Consider the following 25,800-nt stretch of genomic DNA (forward strand, 5'->3'; position numbering starts at 1 on the left):
CATTCAGTTCTGAACCCATGCTTTAGCAGAGATGGAATAGGAAGCGAGACATCCCACTCCCCAGTGGTGCATGGAGAAGTGGGAATACTATAATTTTGCCAAAAATGTTTCAAATGGCCCGCCCAGCGAAGGAAAGATGCCCTGTGTGAAAAATTCTAAGGGAAAAAGTGACATTCACTCTGAATGACCTAGAATGATCAATCACATATTCTTTCCCTGTCAGGCCAACCCAAGCTGTACTGTGCAGTAGGCTAATAGTAGTACCTATTATTGAAACAGATCAACTGAATCATAAATTCACAGGTTTCAGATTTTCCCCAATTCTTTCAGGCTTTCGATCTCAAAGTCACCTTTTTTTTTAAACAGAAAAACGTATGTTCTAAGTTCATAACAATGCTTAATAAACCACATCTGGAGACCACTTTTGAGGTCTGGGAAAAATCAAATACATATATATATATTTGAGATATTTGAGTGTAGTTACCCTTTAATTCAACTGTGCAGGCACCTATCAGTGTTGTTTGGTTAGCACATGAGATGGAGTTTGCAAAATAAATGGCCACTGGATTGATGCAAATAATCATGATGTTATTTTGACAGGTAGGCATGCGTTCTCATGTTCTATTGGTTTTCTTTCAACTTACTTTCATTGTCTAGCAGCCAAAGGAATTATCCTAATCATATTAGCAACCCATGACAGTTATTGCATCTTTAAATCCCACCACTTTCTAACAGATAACATCTCTGTCCATGAAACAGCTCACATGTGCGGTGCACATTTTAGAAAGGTGTTTTCCCCAAATTGCATTTTGTAATATTCACACAGTCATGTGTACATTGTTGCGCCTAAAATGTGAAGAAATAATATTTTATCAACATTTTAAGATAAACAGTCCAATCTGTTCCATCAGCCCTATTAATTGATAAGGTGATGGATACCTCCACTACACTGCTTTGATAGGTATCAGTGGGGATTAAGAAGTGAGTATATGCAATGCCCACTGAAAAATAAGTGAGTATACAGCGTATACCTGTGTGTGCCCTTCACTACACCACTGTCACTTGCAAATGTTTTCTGGTTCATATACTGTCAATGAACTATATAATGACATTATTTTCATGAAATAAACACACACATTGATTTGTTAGACAGACATACGGCGATTATTTAAAAATACAATTCAAAATACAGAGAAAAATATATTTAACAAAATAAAGAAAAGACTTGGGGCTTTAAGTAGCTCGTAAACGAGTGGGACATCTTCATTTATCTAATCATCTTTGGCTTTAATTCTGCTGCAGCCACGCCAGCGCACGTGGGGATGAATTTAGCGCGCTTGGTGACATGCCTCGCGCCCGGTGCCAGATCACAGTGAGAGACGCGCTTAAAATCAACTACACACACAGCAGCAAAAAGCGGAGTAAACGTTAAAGTCAGTTGAGATAGACCACCGGTAAGTTGCTAACTAACAGACATGCCATAACTGAGGCGCACATTCTATATGTCTGTAAACGGAAAGGGCTAGGCCTACTACATAAGTGAAATTCAAAGTAGTTTACGTTAGCAAACTAACAGTAGCCACATTATGATATAATGATTGACGTGACAAAGTTCAGGCCAAAGTTGTCTGCGTGTCTTTGTGTAGCCTAGAGAGTATATGGCGGTGCCTGGTGATGTCAGAGGAGGCCTGTCTGGGCTCCCCAATATGAATGGAGAAGAGGAGGAGGAGGAAGAATCACATGAGGTGAGAGCAACAGTGAACACACACACACATGTCATGTGTGCTATACAAACTACAAACAATGGGCCAAGGCAGATTAAGATCATGTGTGTGTGTGTGTCCAGGTGTTGCTGAGTGTGTTTGCCCAGCATGGGCAGTTGGGGTTGTGTTTCTATGACAGCAGAGACTTCACTCTGCACTACATGCCTGACACCTCAGACAACCACGAGCTCCAACTGTTGGCCAGAGGTATATACTAAAGTTAAACACACATACACTTACACACACTAACCAGAGGTAGTCAGTACACACACCTAAACTACTAACTGACCAAACACATTTCTCTGTCCCCCGGTCCCCTCTCCCCTGTCCCCCTCTCCCTCCCCCTGTCCTCTCCCCCCTCCCTCCCCCTGGTCCCCTCCATCCCCCTGGTCCCCCTCTCCCCTGTCTCCTTCTCCTCTCCCCCCTCCCTCCCCCTGGTCCCCTCCCCGGTCCCCTATCCCTTGTCCCCCCCCCTCCCTCTCTCCCCTCCCTCCCCCTGGTCCCCTCCCTCCCCTGGTCCCCTTCTCCCCTGTCTCCTTCTCCTCTCCCTCCCCCTGTCCTCTCCCCCTCTCCCTCCCCCTGTTCTCCTCTTCTTCTCCTCTCCTTCCCCCGGTCCCCTGCCTCTGCCTCTGCCTCTGCCCCCTCCCCCCTCCCTCTCTCAGTGGTCCAGGAGGTGAGCCCTCATGTGATCATTACCAGTGCTAAGCAGGAACGCTGCATGGTCCAGTTCATGCAGGGACTGGGTGAGGAGGAGCACCGCACAGGGAGGACTGGGGAAGGCAAAACTTTAGTCTGGCCGGGGAGGGGTGATGGTTAAGGTGGAGGGTAAAGGTTAATGCTAAAAAATCTTTATACATTTGCACTTTCTCACATTATCTGCTTGCCCTTCTATCGCTCTCTCTCAAGCTCTCTTCTATCTCTCACTCTCTTCTTTTTCTCTCTCTTCTATCCCCCTCTCTCTTTCTGACTCCCTCTCTCCTCCCTGCTTCCAGGAGCCAACCCAGACTACAGGCCTGAAGTGGTGACCTATCCCTATGTGGACTTTGGTAAGAACAGCTGCCTTGCCTATGGTAATACACTAGGTATTGTTCTCAGTGTAACTTTTGAACATCAATAGTCAAGTTTTCAGTTACAGATTCTCTCTCTCTCCCTCTCTTTACAACAGGTCTGGAGGTCAGTAAGCAGAGGCTGTTGTCTGCCCATTTTCCCTTCCTTCCTCCTGCCGTCTCAGAGAGAGAGAGAATCTCCTACCTCTCCTCCTGCATCTCCTTCGACTCCCCCCTCATGGTGAGTTCTCCTCCCCCCTCATGATGAGTTCTCCTCCCCCTCATGGTGAGTTCTCCTCCCCCCTCATGGTGAGTTCTCCTCCCCCCTCATGGTGAGTTCTCCCCCTTGTTCCAGGAAAATAACCTCACACTGACATTTGAGATTAAATTGAAAATGTTGTGTGTGTGTGCGTGTGTGTGTGTGTGTTTATTTGTGTGTGTGTCCTAGCTGCGGTCAGTAGGTGCGTTGCTGAAGTGTCTGGACAGGAGGAGAGTGGGAGTGGAGCTAGAGGACAGCAGTGTGGGAGTCCCCATCTTACAGTTCCACACCTACACACTGTAAGACACACACACAACACAACACACACATACAGAGAGATAGGTCAGTTGTGTATAGGTATTGTGGTTGAATGTTTTTTTCACATCTGAATTTCATTCCTCTTACAGGAAAGACGTAGTGTACGTGGACCAGGATACTTACAGGTCAGTCCCCCTGGAGACAAACACAGACACAAACACACACACACACACACACTTTCTCTGCCATGTTTGTTGTGTGTGTGTGTTCCAGCGTGCTGCAGATCTTCAAGTCGGAGCTGCACCCCTCTGTGTACAAGCTGCAGTCTGGGGAGAAGGAAGGGCTCAGTCTCTATGGTAACACACATTATGGGAAGTTAATGCGCTGATATGATGTCAGTACATTCTCACACTCGCATTATGAGAAGCGGTGATCTCTCAGTCGTGTTTCCTGTAGTGATGATGTCATGGGTGTTGGGTTGGTGTCTCTGTTTCAGGGATACTGAATCACTGCAGGTGCAAGTTTGGCTCCAAACTGCTTCGGTGAGGAAAGCCTGTTCTCATGGTTGAAGTGTCAGAAACCAACCACACACAGGTTATATCTGAGAAACATAATCAATACCTCAGTACCTGTTTGTGGTGCGTAGTCATAATCTATCCCTCCTTGTTCTGATAGATGTTGGTTATTGTGAAATCCTCTCTCTCTCAGCCAGTGGTTTCTGAGGCCGACTCGTGACCTGGCGGTGTTGAACAGGAGACAGGAAGTTGTGAGATTCTTCTCCTGTCCACGCAACTCTGACTCCCTAAACACTTTGCAGTCCTCCCTACGCAACATCAGGAACATCCCGGTAACCATGACCTGTGAACTTTACCCTTCAGCGCCATGCAGGCCTCAGTCTGCAACATCAGTGTTGAGTATGAATTTTCTGTAATAAAGAGTATTATTTCTCCTACTGTAGACTCTCCTGCGTTCGATGTCTCTGTCTCACACCAAAGTCTCTGACTGGCAGGGTCTCTACAAGGTAGGAGTTCTACGGCCATTTATCTATATGAATAGTGTGTCTGAATGTGTATTAGACTATCTACGGTGCAGTGTGAATAGTGTGTGTTTGTGTGTGTGTCTGTGTTGTAGACAGTGTATAGTGCGGTGTGTATCAGGGACACAGTGCGCTCCCTGCCTCAGTCCATCCAACTCTTCCAGGAGATCAGTGAGGGATTCTCAGACGACCTTTACTACATCGCCTCGCTAATCAGCAGAGTGGTGGGACACACAGTACACACGTCAGGTGCAGCTCCCATGTTCTGTATGTCAATGTGTTTCATTCTCATTTTATTCTGTGATTTGTGTCTTGTATAGGTGGACTTTGAGGGCAGTTTAGCAGAAAACCGTTTCACTGTCAAACCCAATGTGGACCCTGCTATAGACGAGAGTGAGTGTTCATAACATTAGGGAATGCTGAAGGTTAGAGTTATGTTAGTTGAAGGTTAGGGTTATGTTAGTTGAAGGTTAGGGTTAGCTGATGGTTAAGGTAAGGTGAAGGTTAGGGTCATCTTACTCACCTCCGTCTGCTCCCTCTGCCAGAGAAGAGGAGGATGATGGGACTGTCTGACTTCCTGACGGACGTGGCTCGCAGAGAGCTGGAGCACCTGGACACCCGCATCCCCTCCTGCTGCGTCATCTACATCCCCCTGGTCTGACATCTACTATTACTGTCTGTCTACATTCCCCTGGTCTGACATCTACTACTATTGTCTGTCTACATCCCCCTGGTCTGACATCTACTATTACTGTCTGTCTACATTCCACTGGTCTGACATCTACTATTACTGTCTGTCTACATTCCCCTAGTCTGACATCTACTACTACTACTGTCTGTCTACATCCCCCTGGTCTGACATCTACTACTACTGTCTGTCGACATCCTCCTGGTCTGAGACATCTACTATTACTATCTGTCTACATCCCCCTGGTCTGAGACATCTACTACTACTGTTTGTCTACATCCCCCTGGTCTGAGACATCTACTACTACTGTCTGTCTACATCCCCCTCGTCTGACATCTACTACTACTGTCTGTCTACATCCCCTGGTCTGACATCTACTACTACTGTCTGTCTACATCCCCCTGGTCTGACATCTATTACTACTGTCTGTCTACATCCTCCTGGTCTGAGACATCTACTACTACTGTCTGTCTACATCCCCCTGGTCTGACATCTACTATTACTGTCTGTCTACATCCCCCTGGTCTGACATCTACTATTACTGTCTGTTTATATTCCACTGGTCTGACATCTACTATTACTGTCTGTCTACATTCCCCTGGTCTGACATCTACTACTACTGTCTGTCTACATCCCCCCTGGTCTGACATCTACTACTACTGTCTGTCTACATCCCCCTGGTCTAAGACATATACTATTACTGTCTGTCTACATCCCCCTCGTCTGAGACATCTACTACTACTGTCTGTCTACATCCCCCTTGTCTGAGACATCTACTATTACTGTCTGTCTACATCCCCCTGGTCTGACATCTACTACTACTGTCTGTCTACATCCCCTGGTCTGACATCTACTACTACTGTCTGTCTACATCCCCCTGGTCTGACATCTACTACTACTGTCTGTCTACATCCCCCTGGTCTAAGACATATACTATTACTGTCTGTCTACATCCCCCTCGTCTGAGACATCTACTACTACTGTCTGTCTACATCCCCCTGGTCTGAGACATCTACTATTACTGTCTGTCTACATCCCCCTGATCTGACATCCATCATGGGGTTACCCATCCCTGGTTTACATGCTAACAAGGATGCTAAACAAATAAATCTAAAGTGTACCTTGCTGACTGTCAGGATCAGTAGGATGCTGATGCTTTCTAGATATCCATAAAATGAGGTGAAATTGTAATCTGTATGTCCTATCCTATCAACATAATTTATTTATCTCTTTCTTTCTCTCTCAGATAGGGTTCCTGCTCTCGGTCCCTCGGTTGCCCAGCATGGTGGAGAAAGAGGACTTTGAGATAGAGAGCCTTGACTTCATGGTGTGTGTATGATACATGTGTATGTTTGCTCCCACTGTGAGTGTGAGTTTATGATGTGTGTATGTTCTCACTGTGTGTGTGTGTTTAGTTTCTGTCTGAGGAGCGTCTGCACTACCGCAGTCAGAGAACCAAGGAGCTAGATGACCTGCTGGGAGACTTACACTGTGACACCAAAGGTCAGGCTGTCAGCCCTCCCCTCTCTTTCTCTCGCTCCTCTTCTCTCGTCTCTCTCTCTATCCTCTCTAAAATGGGGACACACATAATCCAGAAAATAAATATCAGAACGAGCAATGTCAGAGACCGGAATATAAATATATATACCACAGGGTTGGTGGCACCTTAATTGGGGAGAACGGGCTCATGTTAATGAAGTGGAATGGTATCAAATACAACAAACAAATTAAACATGTGCCGAATACAACAGGTGTAGACCTTACCGTGAAATGCTTACTTACAAGCCCTTAACCAACAGTACAGTGAAAGAAATAAGAGTTAAGAAAATATTTACTAAATAAACTAAAGTAAAAAATGTAATAAAAAGTAACACAATAAAATTACATAACAATAACGAGGGTATATATACAGGGGTACCGGTACCAAGTCAATGTGCGTTGGTACCAGTGGCGATTTTAGCATGTAAATCTTGGTGGGGTGAAAAAAACAATTGTGGGATGCATACCAGCAAAGCCACTACACAACACAACACTCAACAATACATTAATTGCACTACAACGGTGACAAATGGTGCCCAATAACTGTTAAGGCCTACATAAAGCTGTCCCAACAGAAGAGTCCCAACAGCAGTCCCAACATCTTTCCACTGCTACACCTGGCTATTAGCGGAGACTTGTCTGTCAGCGAAACAGTTAATTCAGCCTCATTTACTGCCTTTAAAAAAACATAGTTGATATGTAACCTTTATTTAACTAGGCAAGTCAGTTAAGAACAAATTCTTATTTACAATGACGGCCTACCCCTGCCAAACTTGGACGACGCTGAGCCAATTGTGCGCCGCCTTATGGGACTCCCAATCACGGCCGGATGGGATACAGCCTGGAAATGGCTGACTTGTTTAAACAAATGTGGTTTCTACTGACAATTGAGATGTACAAACTATGGCATACGGGGACGACATGCGAATAACAGGCAATCCGTAATTCTGATTAAGACATTCATGAGCAAGCTACGACGGACGTAGTCAATATAACTATTTGTTCAGCACTTTTGAAATGTACACCAACAGAACTCAGAACATGGGCCGTTCTTAGTGTTCTCCCTGTACACCAAGTCAAAACTGTAGGATAAATAAAGGGGGCATATAAGCAGACAATGAAAGGTCTTACAATATTCAATGATTACATTTCTAAAAAAAAAAACAGGTTATAGGCTACATGTGCACTACCAAGTCAGAACAAAATTAAGTGAAAATAGACCAAATTATTTGGGTGAGGCACATGGGCTACTAACAGCTTACTACACAACATACACTTAGTATTACTTTCTTAGCTACAGTATACATATCTCCCTGCCATATTACATAATTTATGCAGCAGCATACAAGACATTTTTGGACTCACCTTGTTGTGCTGTGCTCACTTGAACAGGAAGCGGCGGTCCTTTGTGGGCAAATTTTGTCATCAGTCTGGCATTCTCTGGATTTATGGTGCTTTCAAGACAACTGGGACTATAGGAAAAGGAGGGCCGAACAGGCCCCTATTAATATCGTGGGGCTGAAGTGGAGCGGGTCGAGAGTTTCAAGTTCCTTGGTGTCCACATCACCAACAAACTATCATGGTCCAAACTCACCAAGACAGTTGTGAAGAGGGCACGCCAACACCTTTTCCCCCTCAGGAGAATGAAAACAATTGGCATGGGTCCCCAGATCCTCAAAAAGTTCTACAGCTGCATTCTGACTGGTTGCATCACCACCTGGTATAGCAACTGCTCGGCATCTGACCATAAGGCTCTACAGAGGGTAGGGCTTACGCCGTTGTACATCACTGGGCCAATCTTCCTGACATCTAGGACCTATATACTAGGCGGTGTCAGATGAAGGCCCAAAAAATTGTCAAAGACTCTGGTCCCACCCAAGTCATAGACTGTTCTCTCTGCTACCGCACGGCAAGTGGTACCGGAGCGCCAAGTCTAGGACCAAAAGGCTCCTTAACAGCTTCTACCCCAAGCCATAAGACTGCTATTATTAACAATTAATCAAATGGCCACCTGGACTATTTACAGTGACCCCCCCCCCCCTTTGTTTTACACGGCTGCTACTCGCTGTTTATTATCTATGCATAGTCACTTTACAAATGGCCTCGACTAACCTGTATCCTCGCACGTTGACTCGGTACCGGTACCCCCTGTATATAGCCTCGTTATTGTTATGTAACTTTCTTTTTATCTTTTATATATATTTTTTTAAACTTTAGTTTATTTAGTAAATATTTTCTTAACTGTATTTCTTTAACTGCATTGTTGGTTAAGGGCTTGTTGTTTTCGGTGCATGTGACAAATACAATTTGATTTGATCCAATATGATTACGTTGTACCAGTCTTGGACGGCATCAAACCAGGACGAGAAGCTAGTAACGCTAGCTAGCTATGCTGACTGATGCTGCAGTGCGTGCGCTTTCTCATCCTACAGTTACAAATAACATCAACTCTTTTCAGAATATTAAGTAACAGTCTGCCTTGTAATTCCATCTTCCTTTGATTAGATATCTCCTCACTTTTGCCTCACATGGAGACTATGATTGTAGCCTATTGGCACTTTGATGACTTATGATTGGCCAACAACAAGCTACACGCACCAATCTCCACTCTTCTGAAAAGCAAGACCAGCAGCATAAATTATACCATTTCTGTCTTGTCTCTCTGCTGCAGCAGTCGCGTTCGGATATTTACAGGCCCTTCCGGACAAGTCAGTTAAAATTACACATACCCAAGACCTGTGACAATCATATGAGATCCGACCCAGACCCGTGACGTTATTTACAATTCAGGATCCGGACCTGCTCGGGTCCCGGATCGGGTATTCGGGTACAGGTTGACCCGTGAAGATCTCTAGGGTACAACCGAAGAAACCATTTTGGGAAAAAAAAGTAGACCATACTTTCTACATGTCTGAATCTCTCTCTCTCTCTCTCTCTCAGACATGGAGACAGCGGTTATGACACAGCTGCAGACCACAGTGCTGGGGAGAAGCGCCTGTCTGTACAAGGTGTGCATCTTTATATGGTATCTCTGTGTGCACACTTACCTTTTTGTGGGATTATGCTACGTGTGTGTGTGTGTCTGTAGGTTCTGGATCTGAGTGCTGAGCTGGATTGTCTGATGGCACTGAGCCATGCCTCCCAGGAGTACGGATACACTACCCCCACTCTGGCCAACCACCACAGGATAACACTCAGACAGGCCAGGTATGCACACTCAGACCCCATTCCAGTTGGCTAGATGCCTGTATGAACCCCTAGGGTATCCAGGGAGGAGGTTAGAGAGGCAGATAAGGGTTGTTGTTGCTCAGATCTCTCTTTCTCTCACTCTCTCAGACACCCTCTGTTGGAGTTGTGTTCTCCTATGTTTGTGTCTAACTCCTTCCTGAGTTCTGAGACTCGGGGACGGGTCAAGATCATCACCGGACCCAACTCATCTGGCAAGAGCATCTACCTCAAACAGGCAAGGACACACACACACACTCACTTACTCACACTCACTCACCCACACACACACACACACACACACACACACACACACACACACACACACACACACACACACACACACACACACACACACACACACACACAGAGAGAAAGTGTCAAAGACAGATACAGTTCTTGAGTTGTTTCAGGATAGATTGTTTTCTCTTCCTTCTGATTGGCTGGGTCAGGTGGGTCTGATTGTGTTCATGGCTCTGATTGGTTCTGACGTGCCAGCGAAGGAGGCAGAGATTGGTCTGGTGGACGGAATCTTCACACGCATGCAGAGCAGAGAATCTGTGTCTGTAGGACTCAGCACCTTCATGATAGACCTCAACCAGGTACACACACACTACACACACACATACACTACGCCAATGGTGGAAAAGGTACAAAATTGTCGTAATTGAGTAAAAGTAAAGATACCTTAATAGAAAATTACTCCAGTAAAAGTGAAAGTGAGAGAGAGAATTAGAGGGAGCATACTTAAATTCACACAGGACACCAGATAAGACAGGAGAATTACACCAGATATACACCAGATACCACTGACCCTAGCCCCCCGGCACATAGACTATTGCAGTATAGATACTGGAGGTTGAGACGGGGGGACTCGGGGGACACTGGCCCCGTCCAACGATAGCCCCGGGCAGGGCCAACCAGGCAGGATATAAATAATACTGAGTAAAATTCTAAAAGTATTTGGTTTTAAATGTACTTAAGTATTAAAATGACATGTAATTGCTAAAATATAGTTAAAGATCAAGATGCACTATTCATAAATCGCTCCGCCATTTCCTGGTTGCAAAAATCCAAATAGTTTGCCAAATTTCAGTTTATGTGACAAAACAAGCAGTCATTGTGTAGAGAATCATTGTACCAACTAAACCGCTGTGAAATATATTTTCCGTAACCAAAACTATTGTATATTCAGCTTTTTGAAGCTGGTGTACAAAACCAAAAGTAAAAGACGCAAAAACTTCAGAACGCGAAGCATAGAAATAGCCCACATAGAACAGATCTACTGCTTCTTAGACTTGCTTTCAATGGGAATGAAAGATCTATAACTCACAATTCTATGTGAATTTGGTCAGGTCAACCAAAAAATTACATTATGTATCAAAAGTAAAAGTATAAATAATTTCAAATTCTTTATATTAAGCAAACCAGACGGCACAATTATTATTATTTTATTTTTTTATATTGATAGCCAGAGGCACACTCCAACACTCAGACATCATTTACAAACAAAGCATGTGTGTTTAGTGAGTCAGATCAGATCAGAGGCAGTATGTAGGCAGGGAAGTTCTCTTGATAAGTGCGTGAATTTGACTATTTACCTGTCTTGCTAAGAATTTAAAATGTAACAAGTACTTTTGGGTGTCCGGGAAAATGTATGGGAGTAAAAAGTACATTATTTTCATTAGGAATGTAGTGGAGTAAAAGTAAAAGTTTTCACAAATATAAATAGTTAAGTACAGATACCCCCAAAAAACTACTTAAGTAGTACTTTAAAGTATTTTTACTTAAATACTTTACACCACTGCACTACAGACACACATGCATTTACCTATTCTCAGTGTGTCATACACGTATGTGTGTGTATGTCTGTGCTACAGATGGCTCATGCTCTGAACCACAGCAGCGGTCACTCACTGGTCCTGATTGATGAGTTTGGGAAAGGAACTAACACGGTGAGAGAAAGGGAAAGAGGGATGAAACACGTGAGAGACATGAAAGGAGGGATGGAGGAGAAAGGTCTCCCTTACACTGCCCAATTTTTTGCCTTTCTTTGGGTCTTTCTATGCTTCAGTGTTTCAATGTGGGTCGAAGTAAACTGTTGAACTGTTTCTCACCAGGTGGATGGGCTTTCCCTTCTGGCGGCATCTATCTCTCATTGGCTGAAAAGAGTTCCAGCCGAGGTTCCTCACATTCTATTGGCCACTAACTTCCACAGTCTGCTACAGCTGGGTCTCCTACCTTCCTCAGGCCTGCTGTCACTACTGGTACTGTGTGTGTGTGTGTGTGTGTGTGTGTGTGTGTGTGTGTGTGTGTGTGTGTGTGTGTGTGTGTGTGTGTGTGTGTGTGTGTGTGTGTGTGTTATCTGTCCCTTTCAGTATGTAAGGCTGGGATTTGTTGGGGGAAAACCCTTTAAAAGGTGTATTGTCGGGCCTCCCGGGTGGCGCAGTGGTCTAGGGCACTGCATCGCAGCGCTAGCTGTGCCACCAGAGTCTCTGGGTTCGCGCCCAGGCTCTGTCGCAGCCGGCCGCGACCGGGAGGTCTGTGGGCCGACGCACAATTGGCCTAGCGTCGTCTGGGTTAGGGAGGGTTTGGCTGGTAGGGATATCCTTGTCTCATCGCGCTCCAGCGACTCCTGTGGCGGGCCGTGCGCAGTGCACGCTAACCAAGGGGGCCAGGTGCACGGTGTTTCCTCCGACACATTGGTGCGGCTGGCTTCCGGGTTGGAGGCCCGCTGTGTTAAGAAGCAGTGCGGCTTGGTTGGGTTGTGCTTCGGAGGACGCATGGCTTTCGACCTTCGTCTCTCCCGAGCCCGTATGGGAGTTGTAGCGATGAGACAAGATAGTAATTACTAGCGATTGGATACCACTAAAATTGGGGAGAAAAGGGGGTAAAAAAAAATTTAAAGAAAGAAAAAAAGAGGTGTATTGTCTGCCCTAAGCATGCCTTGGACTGAAGCATGCTTTGGACTGAATCCCAGCCTTGATGTGTGTGTGTGTGTGTGTGTGTGTGTGTGTGTGTGTGTGTGTGTGTGTGTGTGTGTGTGTGTGTGTGTGTGTGTGTGTGTGTGTGTGTGTGTGTGTGTGTGTGTGTGTGTGTAGACTCTGGAGACAGCGGTGGATGGGGATGAATTGGTGTTTCTGTACCAGCTGAAGGATGGGATCTGTCACTCCAGCTACGCAGCCAACATCGCTACACTGGCAGGCCTTCCCCCCAGCCTCGTACAGAGAGGAGTGGAGGTACACTACACCACACACACACTAGCATAGCTGCGAGAAGTAGGGGTGCTGCAGCACTCCCTGAAAAATCTGAAGATTTTCTTTTATATATAGAGAGTGCATTCGGAAAGTATTCAGAACTTGACTTTTTCCACGTTTTGTTACATTACAGCCTTAAATACACACAATACCCCATAATGACAAAGCGAAAACAGCTTTTAAAAAACATTTTTGCACATTTATTACAAATAAAAAAACATACCTTATTTACATAAGTATTCAGACGCTTTTGCTATGAGACTTGAAATTGAGCTCAGGTGCATCCTGTTTCCATTTGTTGAAAAGAAAAATGCTATTGCAACCTCTTTGCAATAAGGAATTGAGACCAAAAGCTCAAGAGAGTTAAGTGTTTAATACCAAGGATACAGTCAGTTGAGTGCATGCATTTAGAAAGTTCACAAAACATCTAATACTCTTCCCTCCTTTTGGTCACCACCCTCTTGTAGGTGTCACCTCCCCAGCTATACATTTTATGACCCCAATGAGTTTCCCTCCTTTCCTCTGTGGAATGTCCATGGTCCTCTCTTTGTTTAGCTAGATGTCAGAATCACACCCCGTCCATCTTCATTGTCCTGGGCCTGACCCTGCTCTGATCATAGGCAATTTCCTCTTATCTGATTAGGTCAACCTTTCTAAATGAGCATCCACACAGTTTCATGTCCTAAACTCCATTAATACTCACAGTAATCATTCACTAAACAGGATCCACACAGTTTCATGTCCTAAACTCCATTAATACTCACAGTAATCATTCACTAAACAGGATCCACACAGTTTCATGTCCTAAACTCCATTAATACTCACAGTAATCATTCACTAAACAGGATCCACACAGTTTCATGTCCTAAACTCCATTAATACTCACAGTAATCATTCACTAAACAGGATCCACACAGTTTCATGTCCTGAACTCCATTAATACTCACAGTAATCATTCACTAAACAGGATCCACACAGTTTCATGTCCTAAACTCCATTAATACTCACAGTAATCATTCACTAAACAGGATCCACACAGTTTCATGTCCTGAACTCCATTAATACTCACAGTAATCATTCACTAAACAGGATCCACACAGTTTCATGTCCTGAACTCCATTAATACTTACAGTAATCATTCACTAAACAGGATACAAACGACAAACTTTTTTTTTCTCCACAAAAGTAGTGCACTCCATCTTTAATAGTGCTGTATTAGCGGACTGATATAGCATCTGTAATGCGGCCCAAAAATATTTTTCCATCACCCACCCTCAAAGTTTAAAAAACAACAATTTTATTTCTACCAAAAATGAATATATAACGCAGCCCCCACACTCCCAAACTACTCCTGTGTCTATGCACACAAGTACAATAAGGCATCAAATTTTTTTCAACAGAAATGCAAACTAAGTTATGTATGTGCGTGTGTGTTTGTGTAGGTATCTGAACTGTACAGAACAGGAAAGACTATTAAACGCATCGACCGACCATCTACAGAGGAGCAGGCAAACAAGTAAGTCACACAATCACAGTGAACACACACACACACAAAGTCAAATCAAATGTTATTGGCCGAATACAACAGGTGGAGACAGTGTAATGCTTACTGACGAGCCCATTCCCAACAGTGCAGAGTTAGAATGAGACAAATATTTCCTCAATAAAAAGGAAATAGTAACACAATAACAACAATAGCGAGGCTAAATACGAGGAGTACCTGTACCGGGTCAATGTGCAGGTTAGACTCAAAAGCTAGATTTGACATTTAAAATAAATTGAGATTAAAGACTGCATGTAAATGTGAACATGAATGAATGCCTCCACTTCAGTTTACTCTAACATTTTTTCTTGCACTGTACCCAATGATTTATGACAACTGACTTATAGGTCGATGTCCTCATTGTGGTTTTAGACACGTTATTAGAATAGTTATGAAATAAATGCACATTGTTATATTTGGTAACACTTGCTTATTTTCCCTCGACTCCAACCCCATTTGATGCATTGAACGGATGTGGGTTGATCAATGTCTACATATGGTTGCTAATTATAAACACTCACATAAGCTCTGAGGAAGGCCTTGAAGTCGATACATAAAGTTATTAAAGAGCAAAAAGTTATTAAAGACCAGTGATACTATCAAGATCAGTGTGCGAGTTTCTTCTTTTTCTCATCTTATTCAGCTGTTACCATTCACCTGCAACAAAGATGGCTCAGATGAACATTTAAATAAGTTATTCTGCCTGCAATACATACGCACAATCACACACAGGTGCTTTCTTTGTGTGTGTGTCCCTGTCAGGTGTGTTTGTGTGGTGAAGAAGTTCCTGTGTGTGAACCTTGAGGACCAGAGTGTGGATCTGCAGCGCTACATGAAGGAGGAGCTGCTTCCCTCTGGAGGAGATCTGCTCTAACAGCAACACTACTGTATACCAGTACTACTGTTGTCTGTCTAACAGCAACACTACTGTATACCAGTACTACTGTTGTCTGTCTAACAGCAACACTACTGTATACCAGTACTACTGTTGTCTGTCTAACATCAACACTACTGTATACCAGTACTACTGTTGTCTGTCTAACAGCAACACTACTGTATACCAGTACTACTGTTGTCTGTCTAACAGCAACACTACTGTATACCAGTACTACTGTTGTCTGTCTAACAGCAACACTACTGTATACCAGTACTACTGTTGTCTGTCTAACATCAACACTACTGTATACCAGTACTACTGTTGTCTGTCTAACATCAACACTACTGTATACCAGTACTACTGTTGTCTATCTAACATCAACACTACTGTATACCAGTACTACTGTTGTCTGTCTAACAGCAACACTACTGTATACCAGTACTACTGTTGTCTGTCTAACAGCAACACTACTGTATACCAGTACTACTGTTGTCTGTCTAACAGCAACACTACTGTATACCAGTACTACTGTTGTCTGTCTAACAGCAACACTACTGTATACCAGTACTACTGTTGTCTGTCTAACAGCAACACTACTGTATACCAGTACTACTGTTGTCTGTCTAACAGCAGCACTACTGTATACCAGTACTACTGTTGTCTGTCTAACATCAACACTACTGTATACCAGTACTACTGTTGTCTGTCTAACATCAACACTACTGTATACCAGTACTACTGTTGTCTGTCTAACAGCAACACTACTGTATACCAGTACTACTGTTGTCTGTCTAACAGCAACACTACTGTATACTAGTACTACTGTTGTCTGTCTAACAGCAACACTACTGTATACCAGTACTACTGTTGTCTGTCTAACATCAACACTACTGTATACCAGTACTACTGTTGTCTGTCTAACAGCAACACTACTGTATACCAGTACTACTGTTGTCTGTCTAACAGCAACACTACTGTATACCAGTACTACTGTTGTCTGTCTAACAGCAACACTACTGTATACCAGTACTACTGTTGTCTGTCTAACAGCAACACTACTGTATACCAGTACTACTGTTGTCTGTCTAACATCAACACTACTGTATACCAGTACTACTGTTGTCTGTCTAACATCAACACTACTGTATACCAGTACTACTGTTGTCTGTCTAACAGCAACACTACTGTATACCAGTACTACTGTTGTCTGTCTAACAGCAACACTACTGTATACTAGTACTACTGTTGTCTGTCTAACAGCAACACTATTGTATACCAGTATGACGTCAGCTTCACTGACTATAGGAGGAAGTTGCCCCAAGATGCTGATGGTTTTAGAGAGGTTAAGATGATCCTAGATCTGTGCCTATGGGTCTGAGAGATTGATGCATACTACTTTAGGGGAGATACTGTAGTATTCTCTATGGAAATATTTCGGTTTGGAGGAGAACATAAAAGTAATTTTGACGTGTTTAAAATATCCCAACCAAGATTGAGGACAATGTAAATTAATATTACGTTATTCAGTTACAATTCAGAATGTTCAATAAATATGATAGAAAATAAAATCCAGTCTCCTTTTCTAGTTTATACCAACAACAGAATGAGAAAATTACATTTATTAAAAATTGAATTCCATAAAACCATCTAACCAATTTTGCCCAAGCCCAGAGACAGCTTCTAAGGGTTGAACATGAGACTTTTGCCTCAATCTGGCACATCCACATATGTTAATTACTGTCCATATTCCTTGACAAATTAACACAGAATATTAACAGAATTAAGAAAATTGAATAAATGTGTGCTGCTGGGGACTTTATGATGCATGGTGGTTATTGTAGTCTGTTGAAGGTGAGGATCATGGTTATTGTAGTCACTGTCAGGGAGAGGAGAGGTGGATGATGGTTATTGTAGTCAGTGACAGGGAGAGGAGTGTGTTGAGGGGTAGTGTGTGTCCGGTGTTGCAGAAGTGTGTGTCGCAGCAGTGCCTGGTCATCATGTAGATGGTTGTGTTGGAGAAGATCTCCACATTGGTCACCAGCTCACACTCCTTCGCCTTGACACAGCCCAGCAACTTAACGTCCAACACATCACCTACAGAAACACACACACAGTTAACACACATAGACACTGTCAACACACTAATATGCTCTGCTTCACATTTCTCTGCCAGAAATCCACAAAACCCAGCACCGTAATGTCCCACACACAGCCCCCACTCACACACAGAAAACACTCACACACAGCACCCGCCGGCCATGTCTATCCATGTGACCCACCTGCCTTCCCTCGGCCAGTGTAGCACTTCTCCCCGGTGTTGCAGTTGGTTTTGGTGGTGTAGCAGGCATCCCAGAAGCCCAGGTCACAGCGGAAACACTGCAGAGGCCCCTCCTCCCGTTGCTCCTCCTGATCATCCTCATCTGGGACCACAGGGTAATATCATATACAGTACACTCTCACACAGGGACATAATCGATACAACTCATGAGTGTTTTATTGATAGAATTGATCATTTAAAGTCGAAGGCTGCTCCTGACAGAGACAACATTACATACATTAAAAAAAGATTGAAGGTTTATTTCTATTGTGATCCTCTTTGGCAAATAATATGAAAGGTGGACAAGATCGCATTGTACACACTACACTCAATGCAGTTTTAAAAACATTAACAATTACAAATATTTACAACATAATCAACAGTACAGAGGTACCCAAGGCTCCCGAGTGGCACAGCGGTCTAAGGCACTGCATCTCAGTGCTCAAGGTGTCACTACAGACCCTGGTTTGATTCTAGGCTGTATCACAACCGGCTGTGATTGGGAGTCCCATAGGGCGGTGCACAATTGGCCCAGCGTTGTCCGGGTTATGGTTTTTGCAGGATAGGCCGTCATTGTAAATAAGAATTTGTTCTTAACTGACTCGCCTAGTTAAATAAAAAATACAAATAAACCCTTACACAAGTCACTTCTTGAAAAGAAAAATACCCCTAATCAATCAACCATTATTTTTATGTGATGCTTTAAAGCTGTTCTGATGACAAAGATTTAATTTACAGTGGTAATTTGTTCCACAGTACTGCAAGACAAGAGTAGAATAGAGGAATACGTTATTCCCGATGAAGCTCTTGAATCTACAGGGAATAAAGTTGGTAGAGCTCCCTCTGGTGGAATACTGCTGGGTGTCACCAATGTGATAAAATAATTACATAGGTATTGTAAATTTGGGAAATAGTTATGTAAAATGTTGTGGGTAACCCCCAACTTGGGTGACTCTGGTTTCACTTGAGCAACTCTTGAGCCATTTCAGTTTATCAAAGAGACAGGGTTGAACATGAGTACCGAATGGGAGCTTGAGAACAATCTTGACTATCTTATTCTCAGTGGTGTAGCATACTTAAGTAGTACTTTCAAGTATTTTTACTTAAGTTATTTTTGGGGGTATCTGTACTTTACTATTTATGACAACTTTTACTTCACTACATTCCTAAAGAAAATTATGTACTTTTTACTCCATACATTTTCCCTGACACCCAAATGTAGGACAGGAAAATGGTCTAATTCACAAACTTATCAAGAGAACATCCCTGGTCATCCCTACTGCCTCTGATCTGGTAGACTCACTAAACACATGTTTAATTTGTAAATGATGTCTGAGTGTTGGAGTGTGCCCCTGGCTCTCTGTACATTTAAAAAATAAGAAAATCGTGCCATCTGGTTTACTTAATATAAGGAATTTGAAATTATTTATACTTTTACTTTTGATACTTAAGTATATTTTAGCAATTACATGTACTTTTGATACTTAAGTATATTGAAAACCAAATACTTTTAGACTTTTAATCAAGTATTTTACTGGGTGACTTTCACTTTTAATTTAGTCATTTTATATTAAGGTATCTTTACTTTTACTCAAGTATGACAATTGGGTACTTTTCCCACCACTGCTTATTCCGAGTTTTCTGAAGCTTATTCTAGAGGCACACATATAATCAATTATCTAATCAAAATGACACTGCACAAGGGGCCCTGCCAGTGTCTGCAGTATTTTCCTATCATGAAAACATTATTTCCTAGACAGAAACTTTACTTTTTGGTTAACCTTGGTGAGAGATTTTAAGGCCATACTCTCACCTGATGGGTCACTATCTTACTCACATCCAAGGTAGCTCACGGCATCTTTGGCGGTAACCACTGTCTCTATAGTAGACTACAGAAGACTGTGTCTATAGTAGACTACAGAAGACTGTGTCTATAGTAGACTACAGAAGACTGTGTCTATAGTAGACTACAGAAGACTGTGTCTATAGTAGACTACAGAAGACTGTGTCTGTAGTAGACTACAGAAGACTGTGTCTATAGTAGACTACAGAAGACTGTGTCTGTAGTAGACTACAGAAGACTGTGTCTGTAGTAGACTACAGAAGACTGTGTCTGTAGTAGACTACAGAAGACTGTGTCTGTAGTAGACTACAGAAGACTGTGTCTGTAGTAGACTACAGAAGACTGTGTCTGTAGTAGACCACAGAAGACTGTGTCTGTAGTAGACCACAGAAGACTGTGTCTGTAGTAGACCACAGAAGACTGTGTCTGTAGTAGACCACAGAAGACTGTGTCTGTAGTAGACCACAGAAGACTGTGTCTGTAGTAGACCACAGAAGACTGTGTCTGTAGTAGACCACAGAAGACTGTGTCTATAGTAGACTACAGAACACTGTGTATAGTGCACCAAGATGTTACAATAAGAGGGGAAACTAAAGTAGTTTAGTCAGGTAATTTTCTTAGGTAGCTGTATCTCTCTCACCAAGGTTAACCAAAAAATACAGTTCATCTGCCAGCAGCATACCACAATGCATCCCTCTACTGAAAAGCATTAATGGTGGATGAGGTAAGTTTGTAAAGCACTTTGAGCACCTACAGTAAGTGGAAATTAGGTTTAGGTGGTAAGTCTAACCCTATGTACAAATTAGGGTTAGACTTACTGCTTATAGCTAGTCCAGCTATACTGTTGCTCCATTACCACCTGTCATGGCCATCCACCTCTGGTGGGAGCAGCACCTAGTGCTAATCCAAACGCTGAGTTTCAGTGATGTTCCTAATCTCTGGTCGTCATGCCAGCTCAGGTGAACACTAATTGGCTAGAGGGTTGGGGTTGCACAAACTCACCAACTAGAACTAGGAAGTATTTCATCCAGTGTTTGCTATATCACTGGGTTGGAACAAAGACCTCCATGCACACACCAGGACTACAGTGGACCTAACGATTACTATATGGATTACAATAGCTACCTAAAACTAATTCCAGTAAATCCCAAACCAGAGGAGGCTAGTGGGAGGAGCTATTGGAGGACAGGCTCATTGTGATGTCTGGAATGGAATCAATGGATTGGTATCAAACATATGAAAACCATGTTTTACTCTGTTCCATTCATTCCATTCTTCCTATAGCTCATCCCACCAGCCTCCTCTGTCCCAGACAGAGTCACCCAACTCAACCTCAACTTAACTCTCTTCCAGTAATTATCTTCTCTTCCAGTAATCATCCCAAACATAGAGTCACCCAACCCAAACTTTTTTCAGGAAAAAAAGCACAACTACCTTCAGGAGAGCAACTGCAGGACTGGTGGAGGTGTTTAAAGACATGAAAGGTCCATCCTCTTCCATCAGAACAATCCCAGTATTTGTATAAAACTGATACTGACATATTTGTATGATATCATAATATAATTATTTTCGTAGTGAATATGTTCATGGAGGCTCTGTGTAGCTACAATGGCATGTTTATGTTCTTATTGACGTGTTATGTATGCTTTATGAACACACATTTAAAAATATATATATCTTAAATGTGCTGTAGCAGTTTGGAGTTTTTTATTTTATGTATTTAACAAGGCAAGTCAGTTAAGAACAAAATCTTATTTACAATGACCCGGGTCTGTAGTTGGTGTTAAAAAACATCAGGAAATATATACAATATAATTCTATGATTATAACATTTCAATTTTATGTCCCCCACATTCTGTGTGAAAAACTTCACATCCCATACCTAAAGTATAGCCTACCTAAATACTATGACCCAGATCAGAGAAAGACCAATTCAGCTCGATTTACCTGCAGAAGCTGTTAACATCGCCAGGGCAAAAACACAGAGCATCAATCCCCTCATTTCAGAAATAAATCCTTCAAACTATCCAGAGAAGGGCCAGTTGAGACCACAAAAAGTCCCTGAGGAAGTCAATGAGCTCCATTGTGACAGTAGGAGCAGGCACCCCTGTAGCTAGAATTGGATTAAGACGCATTATACCTGTCTATTCTCACAGACCAATCACTGTTGTTGTCAGAGGCAGCACTGCGCAGTGGGCCAGCCATCCGGAGCAGAGAGGTAAAGACAGAGGCTCTCTATAAGCTGTCTATATATATATGGCTCTGATCCGGAACATGTTATTGCAGTAGTGGAAAAAGTACCCAATTGTCATACTTGAGTAAAAGTAAAGATACCTTAATACAAAATGACGTGAGTAAAAATCACCCAGTAAAATACTACTTGAGTATCAAAAGTAAATGTATTTGCTCAATTATACTTTAAAAAAAGTATAAATAATTTAATATTCCTTATATTAGGCAAACAAGATGGCATAATTTTCTTGTTTTTTTTAATAGTCAGATCACACTGCTAAATAGTCAAGTAAAGTACAGATACCCCCCAAAGTACTTTACACAACTGTGTTATTGTAAAGCTAAGACATTTAGTTAACCAATCGGCTCAGACAAAGATCTGTCTGTGACTAGTCTGGGCTATATTTTGACTAGTTACTATTCACTAGCTCATGAAAATATCTGCACTTCCCCCCATATTAAACTAACACCTTAGCATCATCAGAGAGAATGTTTTTTGAGAAACAGCTGTTGGATTCTTAGAAATGCTCCTTATGTGGGATCTAAATACTTATTTGATTTAACCTTTATTTTGACAGGGAGTCATGCTGAGACCAAGGTTTATTTTACAGATGAGCCCTGTAATTACAAAAATACACTACGAAAAGCAAAAAATATGGATTTAAAGTTACAAAGGAAAGAAGAGACGGAGAGGATTAGGTTATCTCGCAGGGCCGCTGGAAAAAGCCTGTTACACTTCATTATTTCATGAACATGTTTAAACACCTCAAAGGGAATAATGAGATGTGTGGCGGATGAATCAGAATTAGTTGGGTAACATAGATAAATAAGATGTTTTATTTACATATGCTTATGTGAGATACTTGTCATTAGAATGTATCCTTTTGGACTATAGTGTTGGCAGTTGCACTTTTTTCTAAGCTGGGGCTCAGTCATTTGGGGCCCAGAGAGGGGAGAGGTCAGGCTTGTCTTTTACATGTCTCTAAAATATCAGAAAGGGAAGAGGACAGGATGGAACATTGTCTTCATATGTGAATGTCTCTGTTAAACCATGTGAAGGGATGGCGTGATTATGGGGGAACCAATTACTTGTCTCTACAATGTCTGTGCGCAAGTCACTCCCCTCAGTGAGCTTGTCCAGGAGTGGGGTCAAGAGGGGGTTTACTTGAGATGGGAGTATCTAGACTTGACATTTGATATATGCCATTGGATGAGTTTGTATTTTTGTACTATGAAGTACCAGGAACGAGATTAGAACCTCGTCTTAGAGACCAAACTGAACGATAATTTATAGCGAATGCTATCTGGCTATGGGATACTCCTCTCTCAAGTAAAAGTCTTTCTTTGTGAACTGTTCCTAAGATCTGTGGTTCGTCATGTAAGTTGAGAGGGGTGTATCTTGGCTATAAAAGATCTTTGCATTCTTCTGTAGGGACTCTCAGAATTCATTATAGACACTGAATTGATCTGAGAGTCAAAGGGCTATTGTAAAGCTCATATTATTAAATATGAAGTTTAAGTATAACTCTGACTGTGTGGTTTGTAACTCTCCTCATTTGGTAATACAGGAAATTGCCACGACAGATGTCCTAAATCAACAATGAGGGTTAGATGACTAATGGATATCTGTACTTGACTGAATGGTCTACCACATGAAGGGGGGCGCTATTGAAATCCTACTTTATGTGAAGGTGTTGTTGCTGTGGGTCCCAGGTGTCCCAGGTGTTGTTGCTGTGGGTCCCAGGTGTCCCATGTGTTGTTGCTGTGGATCCCAGGTGTCCCATGTGTTGTTGCTGTGGGTCCCAGGTGTTGTTGCTGTTGGTCCCAGGTGTTGTTGCTGTGAGTCCCAGGTGTCCCATGTGTTGTTGCTGTGGGTCCCAGGTGTTGTTGCTGTGGGTCCCAGGTGTCCCAGGTGTTGTTGCTGTTGGTCCCAGGTGTCCCAGGTGTTGTTGCTGTGAGTCCCAGGTGTCCCATGTGTTGTTGCTGTGGGTCCCAGGTGTCCCATGTGTTGTTGCTGTGGGTCCCAGGTGTCCCAGGTGTTGTTGCTGTGGGTCCCAGGTGTTTTTGCTGTGGGTCCCAGGTGTTGTTGCTGTGGGTCCCAGATGTCCCAGGTGTTGTTGCTGTGGGTCCCAGGTGTTGTTGCTGTGGGTCCCAGGTGTCCCAGGTGTTGTTGCTGTGGGTCCCATGTGTCCCAGGTGTTGTTGCTGTGGGTCACAGATGTCCCAGGTGTTGTTGATGTGGGTCCCAGGTGATGTTGCTGTGGGTCCCAGGTGTTGTTGCTGTGGGTCCCAGGTGTCCCAGGTGTTGTTGCTGTGAGTCCCAGGTGTTGTTGCTGTGGGTCACAGATGTCCCAGGTGTTGTTGCGGTGCCAGGTTGAAACACTAACTTGAGATCCTGACTATCTACAGATCAATGGGATATTTGCACAAAGTTGTGATTTGCATGTTAGGATTGATGTTAGGATTCAGCCCTCTGTCTCTGGTCCTGTAACCCCAGTAGGGTCTCCCTCCTCGGTAAAACACACGTGTCTGACTCAGCGAAGAGTTAAGCAGCTTAGAGACAGTGCTCCCAGTCCCACCAGGGGGGGGCTACAGTACTGATCCTGCATAAACTCTAATAAAATGTATGACTGACATTAGAGGGAGACTAAAACAACTGTCCTGTTTGTGGGATTGCGTAACACAGAGACAGACTGAGACGGTTAAACAAACCTAGGCAACAGCAAGAGCAGAAATACAATGCACAGGTTATCTCCGTGTGGGACAGAGAGGGTGTGTGCGTGTGCGCCCGTTTGTGTGTGTGTGTGTGTGTGTGTGTTATGGGAGGCCATAGGTGGAGCATTGTGAGAGTAAGTGTTAGGGTCAGGCAGGGATTACATGTGAATTTAATCTGATGTTCAGGATTACAGTCCAGCAATCAAACACTGACTGACTACATAATTCAGCTGCTGCATTAAACTCACAAAAACACACAGAAGCGAGAAACCAAGTACTGGTTTATCCCTGGTAGTGTCACTGGTGGTGAACCGGGGTTAATGGGTTCAAAAGCACTACGAGGTGTGTGAGGTTTAGCATGTGTGAAAGCATGCATGCGGTTGTGTGTGTGTGTGTGTGTGTGTTGTGCTTGTGTTGTGTAGATGTGTCTGGCCGTGCAGGGCAAGGCAGTCTTGGCGTTCCTCACTAATCTCAATGGCATTATCCCAGCATGTGTCTGAACAACAGAGGAAATACTCTGCAGTCCTGAAATACCAATAAAAACCCCTTGGTCGGTTCCACAGTGTAATTGGAGGCTGGAGGAGAACACTCAGGACAATTAAAATCCCCCCTTCATCTCTCTCTCTCCTCCCCCCTTTTACTGCATCTGTGGGCTCTATTCAATTAAACCCAGTCTAACATCCTAATGGTTTTGTGTACCTTAAAGACCAAAGGTTTGCTGCATACATGCTGCAAAGATATACTTCATATATGCACTGCAAACAGACTACCCACTGGGCACATTTGGTTGAGTTGTCAGCTAACGTGAAATTAACCAAACAAATTCACAATGACATTGGATTTAGGTTCAAAGTTGGGTGGGAAAAGGACGCAATTGCCTTACGTTGATGACTTTTTGCAAATGTTTTGTTGAAATGAAGTGGAACAACGTGGATTCTACCAGTTATTGGCCAGTGGGTAGTAACATCTAACTCAAGTAAAGAGTAAGCATGTGGACAGCCAACAGCCAACTATGAGAAGGCATTAACTTTCTTTTCATTGCTATGATTTCTGTCCATCTCTTGAGCCAAGTTTGGGTGTGTGTAAACAGAACCCCTATAGGAGAACAGCCATGACAAACAGAGTCACTAATATCAGATCAAACTGAGTTACAGTTAAAACGACATCATGAATCAAAGTTCTCCAAAGCAGCCTGTTCCACAG

General features: G+C 43.1%; 1 protein-coding gene across 1 annotated transcript; it reads left to right on the forward strand.

The window, feature by feature from the left end:
• The first annotated feature begins 1,658 nt into the window (after positions 1 to 1,658).
• msh5 (mutS homolog 5) lies at positions 1,659 to 15,488 on the forward strand. Its single transcript, XM_038992852.1, has 25 exons — positions 1,659 to 1,745; positions 1,847 to 1,970; positions 2,426 to 2,521; positions 2,756 to 2,809; positions 2,929 to 3,050; positions 3,258 to 3,367; positions 3,476 to 3,511; positions 3,600 to 3,682; positions 3,823 to 3,868; positions 4,035 to 4,173; positions 4,285 to 4,347; positions 4,458 to 4,586; positions 4,683 to 4,755; positions 4,908 to 5,017; positions 6,297 to 6,377; positions 6,466 to 6,553; positions 9,530 to 9,597; positions 9,678 to 9,796; positions 9,926 to 10,052; positions 10,267 to 10,416; positions 11,695 to 11,769; positions 11,935 to 12,081; positions 12,916 to 13,053; positions 14,514 to 14,587; positions 15,377 to 15,488. Exons 1-25 carry the CDS (start codon positions 1,659 to 1,661, stop codon positions 15,486 to 15,488), a joined length of 2,451 nt encoding a protein of 816 aa, XP_038848780.1.
• The last annotated feature ends 10,312 nt before the right edge of the window (positions 15,489 to 25,800 follow it).

The sequence above is a fragment of the Salvelinus namaycush genome, chromosome 5, assembly GCF_016432855.1.
Source record: "Salvelinus namaycush isolate Seneca chromosome 5, SaNama_1.0, whole genome shotgun sequence".
NCBI lineage: Eukaryota > Metazoa > Chordata > Actinopteri > Salmoniformes > Salmonidae > Salvelinus > Salvelinus namaycush.